This window comes from Onychomys torridus, chromosome 1 (genome assembly GCF_903995425.1).
Source record: "Onychomys torridus chromosome 1, mOncTor1.1, whole genome shotgun sequence".
NCBI lineage: Eukaryota > Metazoa > Chordata > Mammalia > Rodentia > Cricetidae > Onychomys > Onychomys torridus.
In genome coordinates this window covers 104,786,347-104,797,008 of record NC_050443.1, presented here as the reverse complement: position 1 = coordinate 104,797,008, position 10,662 = coordinate 104,786,347, and the positions used below count along the sequence as shown (strand labels likewise).

Here is a 10,662-nt window from a genome sequence, read left to right as displayed (position 1 = left end):
GTGTGTGTGGAGAAATACACCTACACTTCCCTCTCACACTTGCCCCTTCTCTCTGTTCTCACTCTCACCCCTCCCATGAGTCCCTGGAGAACACTATTTTGGGTGAGCCAGTTCTACTTCGCGCTCGCGTGTGTGTGTGTGTGTGTGTGTGTGTGTGTGTGTGTGTGTGTGTTTTATGTGTGCATACACACACTCTTTCTCTCTCTCTCTCTCTGAATTTCCTATATCTATATAAAATCCTAGAACCAAACACATGGTTTGGTTCTTTCTAAGGCTGATTTAATTCACTAAATATGATTATCACTAGCTGTACTTATTTTCCTACAAATATCATAACTTTGTTCTTTTCTTTTCTAAATCTTTAGTGTGTGCGTGTGTGTGTGTGTGTGTGTGTGTGTGTGCGCGCGTGCTGTGGAGCTCAGACCACGACTTTAGTAAGTCTGTTCTCTCCAGCGTGGGTTCTGGGGTAGCACTCAAATCATCAAGCTTGTTTTTTAACTACTGAGTCATCTCTCAACAGCAATTTTTGTTCTATGTTTCTTTTGTTTTGTTTTGTTTTGTTTTTCGAGACAGGGTTTCTCTGTGTAGCTTTGGAGCCTGTCCTGGATCTCACTTTGTAGCCCAGGTTGGCCTCGAACTCACAGAGATCCGCCTGGCTCTGCCTCCCGAGTGCTGGGATTAAAGGAGTTCGCCACCACTGCCCAACTGTTCTTCCCCCCGCCCCCCCCAGGATTTCTCCGTGTTTTAGTTTTGGTGCCTGCAGGGGCAGGAAGATCAAGAGTTCAAAGCCAGCCTGGTGGTGGTGCACGCCTTTAATCCCAGCACTCGAGAGGCAGAGGCAGGCGGATCTCTGTGAGTTCGAGGCCAGCCTGGGCTACAGAGCGAGATCTAGGAAAGGTGCAAAGCGACACAGAGAAACCCTGTCTAGAAACAACAACAAAAGGGACTATCTTGTCCCCAGGATGATTATTGTGGCTCATGCAGAGTTATTCATTTTGTTATTTGGGTTTAGTTTTAGGGGGATCCTAGGCTGAACTCGACTGACCTTTAACTCCTGATCCTCCAGCCTCCACCTCGAGTGCTGGGGTTACAGGGCTGCGCCGCCACACCGGCCAGAGTGAGGATTTGAACCTGAATTCCCGGCTCCGTCTTACGCTGTTTGAGGTAAGACGATCTCCCTCTCTAAAAGGCGTGCAGAGTGAGGTGAGACTCTCCCTGTTGAGCAGACTTGCAAGTCTAGGGTCCTGTGCATTTAGGGGCCACTAGGCGTCACAGGCCAAGCCAAGGTGCAGGCAGACCTTAGGTATCTGAGAGGGCAGGGAAGAGCAGAATCAAAATACCATTTGCAGAGCGGAGGAGTGGAGCCCCGCCCCATCCTTCCCAGAGGACCCCAAATCCTTCCCGGAAACTTGGGCGCGGCCGGGCTGTGCGAAGGTACGGGTCGCGGGCAAGCAACAGAAAAGTGACTTTGGTGAGGTTCCGCCGAAACCCTCCTCGGGAGGGAAACCTGAGGTGTCCCGGAGGGCTAGCCCGGACTCCCTAGCCTGTTTCTGGTTTCCTCACGTCCCGGCGAGTTATTTCCTCTACTTGGCCCCCAGAGCAAATTTCCTTTTGGTTTGGCCTGACCCCGTCCGGGGAGAAGCCAGCAAGAGCCCGCGCGGCCAGCGCGCAAGCGCGTCCGGATTGGGGAGGGGCCGGAGCGCGTGTACGCCGGCATGGGCCCCGCCCCTCCGCCGCGCCGTCCGTGACGTCACGGGGCGCCGGCCTCCGCCCGGCTGCAAGCGGTGAGAGCTGTCGGCGGTCGGACCTGAAGCCGCTGGATCGGGAAGGGATGCGGGTGTCGAGATCCTTCTGGAGGGGGCTTTGGGGAGGACGGGAGGTCGAGATGCACCAGCCGCTACTGCCCTTCAGACTCTGTCCGCCCTCCTCCGACCCTACCCCTTGCAGAAATGCCGGGACGTGGGGCCGCGCAGGGACCGAGCATATGTGACACCTGCGTTTTCTCGGTGGCTTCCACTCTCTCCCACTCCTTATGCTGATCTCCTGCCTTCCAGATGTTTATTTTCATCAGTCTGTCGCTTCTTGCCTGGAATAGGGTACTGGGAAATTGGGAGACGGATTTTCAAACCTTAGCCCTACCACTTCTGTGTTAAAAGTCCCTGAGCCACAGTATTTCTTCTGGTACTAAGGATCAGTATGACACCAATAAAAAGAAAGGAGATGGACGTCTGTTGAAGTCCGGCATGGTCGTGTTTACCGAGCAAACTGCAGCCCCATCGAATCCTCATTACTTGGTGTTCTTAGAACTCCCATTTCCCATCTTAACTTCACTTAGTGAGCAGCAAGAGAGATTCATTCCTACCTAACTGGTTAGTTTAGCCCCACAGTAGGAACTTTGAACCCAGACGCTTCCGGTCTGGATTCTGGTTGGACTGCTTGGCTGCCAAACTCCTAGACCCAGATCAACTACTTCCTCTTTCCCAGCTGAGAATTCTTTTCACATCCCCTTTGCTAGTACGGAATGGTGTTCCCTGCTTCTCCCTTGGTTATTTCAGAAATGAAATAGAGCAAGCATTTCTTAAATGCTCTGAGGAGATGCACTTTTTGAGTACAGAATCTTGGGTTTTGATCCTGGCGTTGCCACCTGATGTGTGGCCTTGAGCAAGTTCATTCTAGCTTTGGCTTGCCTTTGCCTAACATGGGTGAGGGCCTTCTGACCTGCAGGCTCTTGTCCAGCTCTGCCTCACTGTCCTCCAGCAGGCACTCCACGGAGGCCAGGACCCCTCTGCTCCCCATGGGCAGCTGCCAGGCAGGGCACAACCTGCATCTCTGCCTGGCTCATCACCCACCTTTGGTCTGTGCCACTGTGATCCTGCTGCTCCTTGGCCTCTCTGGCCTGGGCCTTGGTGGCTTCCTCCTCACCCATACATCTGGCCTACGTAGCCCTGACATTCCCCAGGTAAGTACCCGGGTGCCCGCCCTTCTGGTATGTGCCTGCCCCCGCTGCTAATCTCACTTCTCTCTCCCTCTCTTTGCACACAGGATTGGGTTTCCTTCTTGAGGTCTTTTGGCCAGCTGAGCCTGTGCCCCGTGAATGGGACAGTCACAGGGAAGTGGCGAGGGCCTCACGTTGTCGGCTTACTGACTACTTTGAACTTCGGAGATGGTCCAGATAGGAACAAAACCCAAACATTCCAAGCCAAGATCCGTGGTAGTCAGATAGGATTGAAAGGTGAGAGCTGGGGAGCATAGGGTTCGGCATCAGAACACTTAGGGTTGGGACAGACTGGTGACCGTGGGCACAGCTATACCTCTTAGTTACTCCTGCTGTAATACAGCTAGATAGGATAGGATACTGGTAGTGAATGTTGTCCACAGTGTAGGTTCTGTGTTTTGGCTTTGCTGTTCCAGTTCCAAGTTTCTTCAGTTCTGTCCTAGAATACCCTAGGAGCCTTAGGTTTAAAACCATACTCCTCCCCACTGTGTATATGTAGAGAGATGGAGACATAGCTCCTGCATGCCAGTTCTGCCTGGGTTACATTGAGTTCTGAAACCACCTCACATGCATATATATGACAGCCTTGAAGTGTGAGTCACATGCCAATGTGTAGTTCACCCATTTAAAGTATACAAGTCAGTTACTTTTAGTCTGTTTACACAACTGTGGAGCCACCTTGAAATCCATTTTAGAACTTTTTTTTTTTTTTTTAAATCATCTGAGTGGATCTGTACCTTGGCTGTCCTTGTCCCCTTTCCCCCAAGCTCCCAGGCCCCAACAAGTCTACTTTCTGTCTCTGGTGGTCTGCTTCTTCTGGACTTTGTTACAACATGCAGTCCTTTGTGACTTGAGGTTTTTAAGGTTCTTTATGGTGCTGCATACTTTTAGTCCCTGCACTGGGGAGGACAAGGTGGGCAGGCAGATCTCTACAAATTCCAGGCCAGCCTAATCTACATAGCAAGCTCTAGGCCAGCCAAGGCTACATAATGAGAAACTGTCTCAAAAAAGAAAGGAAGGAAGGAAGGAAGGAAGGAAGGAAGGAATATGCCATTCTTAACACTAGATTTTGTGTGGAGATACATTTTAGTACTTTTGAGAGCATAGGTACAAGTGGAATGTAGGATAACTCTGTGGTTAATCTTTTTTTGTTTTGTTTTTCAAGACAGGGTTTCTCTGTGTAGCTTTGTGCCTTTTCTGGAACTCACTCTGTAGACCAGGCTGCTTAAGAATGAGCCCAAAAGCTGGGGTGGGGGGAGTGGGGGCAGGGTGTACGCCTTTAATCCCAGCACTCGGGAGGCAGAGGCAGGCAGATCTCTGTGAGTTTGAGACCAGCCTGGTCTACAGAGCTAGTCCAGGACAGGCTCCAAAGCTACACAGAGAAACCCTGAAAAAAACCAAACCAAACCAAACCAAAAAAAAAAAAAAAGAATGAGCCAAGGGTTTCATATATGCTGTGCGTCTGCTCTGCCACTGAGCGACACCCCTAGCTCTTAACATACTTGCATTTTCTTAGTCCTTTCCTTAAGATTAGTTTCTATCAGTAATATAAATGAATCAAAGGATGCAGGCCTTTTTCTTTTCTTTCTTTTTTTCAAAGTCATTTAAATTTATTATTGATGTTAGGGGTAGTCAGGACACCTTTTTGTAGTTAGTTCTCTCCTTCCACCTTTACCTGGCTTCTGGGTACCAAATGTCAGTCCTCAGACTTACAAGGCAAGGACTTTTTGAGGCCAAGCCATCTTATCTGCCCCCTTTCTTCTTTCTTTAGTACTGTACGTTTGCTTTTTTGGTGTTTGTTAGTTTGTAACAGGGTCTCACTTAGCCAGGGTTAGCCTCAAACTCACTGTGTTGCCAAGAATGGTGTTGAACTCATGATCTGCCTGCCTGCTTGCTTCCACGTCTCGGTGGTGGGATTACAGAGGTGTGGCACCACTCTTAACCTCTGCTGCTTTGTGGTCTAGAGGCGCTTCACTGACTGGGCTGCATCCCCAGCCATACAGAAATTCAGACCACACAGCTAGACAGAGCAAATGTAAGCTCACCAACAGTTTGCTGAGCATCCTCCTTGCTCATCTCAAATGATGATAGAAGTTGGGTGATAGCTGATGTCTATAATCCCAACAGCTGGGAGGTTGAGTAGGAGAATCGCCATGAGTTCTAGGCCAACATGGCTAGATGATGGTTACTAGGCTACTCTGGGCTCCGAGCAAATAACAAATGTAACATGAATCTTTTGTTTTGTTTTGTTTTGTTTTTTGAGACAGGGTTTCTCTGTGTAGCTTTGGAGCCTGTCCTGGATCTCACTCTGTAGCCCAGGCTGGCCTCGAACTCACAGAGATCCACCTGCCTCTGCCTCCCGAGTGCTGGGATTAAAGGCGTGTGCCACCACCACCCCGGGCATGTAACATGAATCTGAAAGAGTGTTATTAATAAAAATAAACCTGGAACAAGGTATTGGGGTGAATGCTGGAAGATCAGAGAGACAGAATAAGCCACAGCCACCTCACCTCGCTAATTCCTCAGCTGATCCTGTTTCCTCAGACTGAACTGTGCTGCTCAAAATCCTAAAAGCTTAACCCAACTCTAGTTCTTCATCCTCACACCTTGAATACCTTTCTGTTTCCTGCCATCACTTCCTGGAATTAAAGGCTCTTGTTACTACGCCTGGCTGTTTTCAGTGTGGCCTTGAACTCAGAGATCCAGATGACCTCTGCCTCTGGAATGCTAGGATTAAAGGCGTGTGTGCCACCATTTTCTGGCCTCTGTATCTAGAGGCTGTTCTGTTCTCTGACCCCAGATAAGTTTATTAGGGTGCACAGTGTTTTGGGGAACACAATATATCACCACAAACAAACTTTTGGTTTTATGTCTTTCATAGAAATGCCTTCAACACTGGAATATAACCTGTATTATTTTTTCTTTCTTTCTTTCTTTCTTTCTTTTTTTTTTTTTTAGCTGAGGATTGAACCTCAGCTAGGCAAGCGCTCTACCACTAAATCCCCAACCCCCTGTATTTTCTTTAATCCTTTCTGAAAGCTTTCCTTGGTTGGTGTGTTCCTTACTACATCTGGGTTACCTATACAGTGAGATGACAATCTAACTCAGTGTTTTTTCTGATGAAAATCGCTCTAAAGCTACTTGCTAAGTAAGCCATCTTTTGTCCAGTAATTTGAAATAGGGTGTGAACCTTAATGGATTTTGGTGCCCAGTGGATAACTGCTAAAAGGAGAAGTTAACTTTTCAATATTTACATATTGCGAAGATTTAATTTTTGTTTTTTGTTTGTTTGTGTTTTTGTTTTTAGTTTGGCTTGGTAGCTCTGGCTGTCCTAGAACTTGCTCTGTAGACCAGGCTGACTTCAAACCCAGAACTCCACCTGCCTCTGCCTCCTGAATGGTGAGATTAACCACGCCTGGTTTGCGTGTGTGTGTGTGTGTGTGTGTGTGTGTGTGTGTGTGTGTGTGTGTGTTTACCAGAGGAGACCTGAAGAAGGGATCAGATCCCTTGGAGCTGGATTTGCAGGCAGTTAGAAAGCTCTAGCTGTGGGTGCTGGGAACTTACCTCAGGTCCCCTGGAAGAACAGCCAGTGAGTGCTCTGTGCTGCTGGCTGTCTCTCTGGCTGTGCACTCGGTTTTCTACCTCTTGTCTTGTGCCTCTTGCAGGGTCCTCTGCAGGAGAGTCTATCCTTGTCACAGCCAGAGTCTCAGGAAGGATTCCAGAGACCTGCCTCTATTTCAGTGCTGGTCCAGAAATCCTGCCCTCTAGCCAGCCCCCTATATCCTGCTCAGAGGAGGGAGCTGGAAATGCTACCCTGAGCCCTGTGACGGGTGAAGAGTGTGTCAGGGTTTGGAGCCACGAACGCTTTGTGCTCACCAAGCTCCTTACTTCGGTAAGTGCCTCAGGCTGGTCTTCAAGGCTTTATAGACTGTCATGTGGAGCACTGCCTGACAGGGTTAAGGAGGCAGCTTCACATAGCGGAGGAAGAACGGGCTTGGTCGGGTGTAGTGCCTTGATATCCTGCAACCCTGGTACTCCAGGGTCTGAGGCTGGAGGATGGAAAGCTCAAGGCCAGTCTGGACTTCGTAATGACAGTTCATTAAAAAAGAAGAGCAAGTGTGAACAAGCATAGGTTTTTATAAGGCAGTGTGGTCTAGGCAAGTATCAGAACCCCTCTAAGACTCAGCTTCCTCATCTGCAAATGATAACTGTGATGGATCTACAAATTCCAGCACCTAAGGACTGAGTAAGATGACCGTAAAGTACTCAGCACAGTACCTGATGAAGCAGATTTGGTCAGGGTCAGCAACCATTTCCTGTTTGCTTATGTCCGAAGTTCTAGAACAGCCAGGACTAGCTGGTGAGACCCGGTAGGGGTCCAGCCCCTTTTCCCTGGTAAGATGATCCTTCAAGGAAGAAATGAGTGCAGCCCAGCCTTTTGGGATTCACATGAGGTGCTTAGGAATGATATAGAAGGAAGCAGGAGAAATCTCAGTCTCAGCCGATCCCTGAATTGCTGTGAATGTTAGGCTAAATGTTATAGTTTGACTCTGAAGTAGGAGCCATCTAGAGCTCTTTGGGAACAGAAGGAGGCTCTCACTCTGCAGGGCAGAGGAGCTGGACTGAGTGGGAGGGGAGTGGGTAGAGGGCTGCTACACTCTCCCCATATTTAAAAAGGCCATTTGTGCCAGGCAGTGGTGGCCCACGCCTTCAATTCCAACACTCAGGAGGCAGAGGCCAGTCTGATGCACTGAGCAAGTTCCAGGACAGCCAGGGCTACACAGAGAAACCCTGTCTCAGCAAAAACAAACAAACAAAAGAGGCCATTAGGGGAAGCAGAATCTGGCTCTAACTGTACAGTCTTTAAGCAGGTAAAGCCACTTGCTGGCAACAAAAGGTTTTTTGTTTTAGTTTTGTGTGTGTGTGTTTTTTTTTTTTTTCTCGAGACAGGGTTTCTCTGTGTAGCTTTGGAGCCTGTCATGGAACTCACTCTACAGACCAGGCTGGCCTCGAACTCACAGAGATCCGCCTGCATCTGCCTCCCGAGTGCTGGGATTAAAGTGTGCACCAACATCACTACCCTGCTGGCAACAAAAGTTTTATGGCTGGCTGGAGAGGTGGCTCAGTAGTTAAGAGCACAGGCTGCCCCTCCAGAGTACCTGGGTTCCATTCCCAGCACCCACATAGCAGTTTACAGCTGTTTGTGACCTCAGTTCTAGGAGACCTGATGCCCTCTTCTGGACTCTGCAGGTACTGCATGCAGGTGGTGCACAGATACATATGCAGACAAAACACCCATAATACAAACATACATATAAACATATTTAAAAAGGACCATGCCTGGATGTGATGGTAAACACCTGTCACCCCAGCACTCAGCAGGCTCAAGGCAGGAGGAACAAGAGGGTTAAGGCCAGCCTGAGCTGTATAATAAGACCTTGTGTCATGAAAAAGAAAAAGACTGGTGGAATGTGGAGAACAGTGACTCCTGGGGAGTCATCCTGGGAGTTCAGGTGGTGATTGGGCAAGAAAGCAGTTTGGAACCCATTAGGACACATGGTACCTTTCACCTGCCTCAGCAGCTTCCCAGGTGTCGTCAGAAGGACTCTGCCTCGTGGAGGCTCGTCTCTGTTCTTCAGGGTATGGGACAAGATATCTTGCCACTGGAAGACTCCCAACCCTGTCTGTCATCTCCCTTCCCTCCCTGTCCCCACCACTAGGAGGAGCTCACCCTGTGTGGCACCAGACTACTGGTCCTGGGCTCCTTCCTGCTTCTCTTCTGTGGTTTTCTCTGCTGTGTCACGGCTGTGTGTTTCCATCCGCGCCCAGAGTTCCACTGGTCTAGAACAAGGCTTTGAGGGTACCAGCCTGCTCCTTACTCTCTTCCCAGGTGAGATTCTGTGGGAATCGGGGTGGGGAAGGGATGGCAGTTGTACCTTGGTAAAGCCAACCTTTAGAATCCATCCTCAAGAGGCTGGAGAGATGGTGTAGAGGTTAAGAGCACTGGAGGTCCCGAGTTCAATTCCCAGCAACCACATGGTGGCTCACAACTATCTATAATGAGATCTGGTGCCCTCTTCTGGCCTGCAGGCAGAACATTGTATATATAATAAATAAATAAGTCTTTCAAAAGAAAAAAGAAAGGAAAAAAAAAAAAAAAAAAGAAAAGAATCCATCCTCAAATACTGCTTCCTGTGTGCTCCTGAGAGCCTTATTCAGCATCTCTTTATGGGAACCGAGAACAGCTTTCTCCATAAACATACAATGTTTTTATTATTTCTAGTTTTTTCTGCGCGTGCGTGTGTGTGTGTGTGTGTGTGTGTGTGTGTGTGTGTGTGTGTGGCCAAGCATGTACCATGGTGTGCATGTTGAGGTCAGAGAACCACCTTGTGGAGCTGATTCTCTTCCTCCACATTTATGTAGGGTCAAGAGAACTAAACTCAGGTCACAGGCTTGCTCTCATGGCAAGAACCTTTACCTGCTGAGACATCTTCCTGGGCCTGTTTTTACTATGAAATAAGTGACTTTCATGTAAAAAGAAAAACCATAAAAGCACATTTTGGCAAATTATTATAAAGTGAACACTTGTAAATTCCACCCTGGGAGAAAGACTATTATCAGCAATTCAGATGCCTTCCCTAAGCTGGATAGTGGCAGCGGCATCGCATGCCTTTAATCCTAGGATTTGGGAGGCAGAGGCAGGCGGATCTCTGTGAGTTGGAGGCCAGCCTGGTCTAGAGTGAGTTCCAAGACAGCCAGGGCTAAACACAGAACTCTTGTCTTTAAAAAAAAAAAAAAAAAAAAAAGACACCTCCTCCCTTTCCTTCCTGACAGTGTTCTCGCTCTCCCATAAGTCCCTGCTATAATGCTTTCCAGTTTTATACAGTGATGCGTTCCAAGTGTGTGATCAGTGAGTGACAAGATCGCAGCCAATGAAGGTCATTGGAGGTATGGTTATGTAAATGAAAACTTTCCCCAGGAGTGGATGTGGTTTGCTTTTACCTATTTATGTATTTTAACCCCCTAAGGCCCTACCTTTATATTTAAATATATATATTTATATTTATTTATCTTTATTTATGTGTGTATATGTGTGCCGGCATGATTTTATGCGCATATGTACACAGGATCTCAAGGAGGCCAGAAAGGGTGGCAGAACCCCTGGAGCTGGAGATATAGGTAGTTTTGAGCTGCTAAATGTGGGTGCTGGGATCCAAACCCCAGTTCTCTTTAAGAGCAGTAAGTGCTCTTAATCACTGAACCACCAGCCCCTTATTTTACTTTTTTTGTTTGTTTTGAGACGGTCTCATTTGTAGCTCCAGCCACCTGACACATACTGTTAGACCAGGCTGGCCTCAAACTAACAGACATCTGCCTGCCTTTGTCTCCTGAGTGCTGGGATTAAAGGTGTTTTCTTGTTTGTTTTTTAGATGAAACCTCACTGAGTAATTCTGGCTGGTTTGGTACTCACTAAGTAGACCAGGCTGGCCTCAAATTCACAGAGATCCACCTGCTTCTGCCTCCCGAGTGCTGGGATTAAAGGCGTGACCACCACACTGGAGCCTTATTTTTTAACCTGATATGCTTTCGTACATAGCCTCTGTGACTTCTGCCTTCCAAGGAATGTTGTGATTGTAAGACTTATGGGAGCTGTACTTCACACCTAC

The 10,662-nt window shown here is 48.2% G+C and overlaps 1 protein-coding gene across 4 annotated transcripts in view; it reads left to right on the top strand.

Annotated features, from left to right (window-relative positions):
* The first annotated feature begins 1,055 nt into the window (after nt 1-1,055).
* Nucleotides 1,056-10,662, top strand: part of Tmem219 (transmembrane protein 219) — a 10,721-nt gene continuing 1,114 nt past the window's right edge. Inside the window, exons 1-5 of one of the 4 annotated variants that reach the window (XM_036192565.1) lie at nt 1,056-1,164; nt 2,758-2,959; nt 3,043-3,232; nt 6,661-6,887; nt 8,716-8,885. In XM_036192565.1, the coding sequence (XP_036048458.1) occupies nt 2,795-2,959; nt 3,043-3,232; nt 6,661-6,887; nt 8,716-8,853 (720 nt within the window). In that variant the 5' untranslated portion in view covers nt 1,056-1,164; nt 2,758-2,794 and the 3' untranslated portion in view covers nt 8,854-8,885. The other 3 variants (XM_036192574.1, XM_036192556.1, XM_036192546.1) reach the window with 3 other exon arrangements.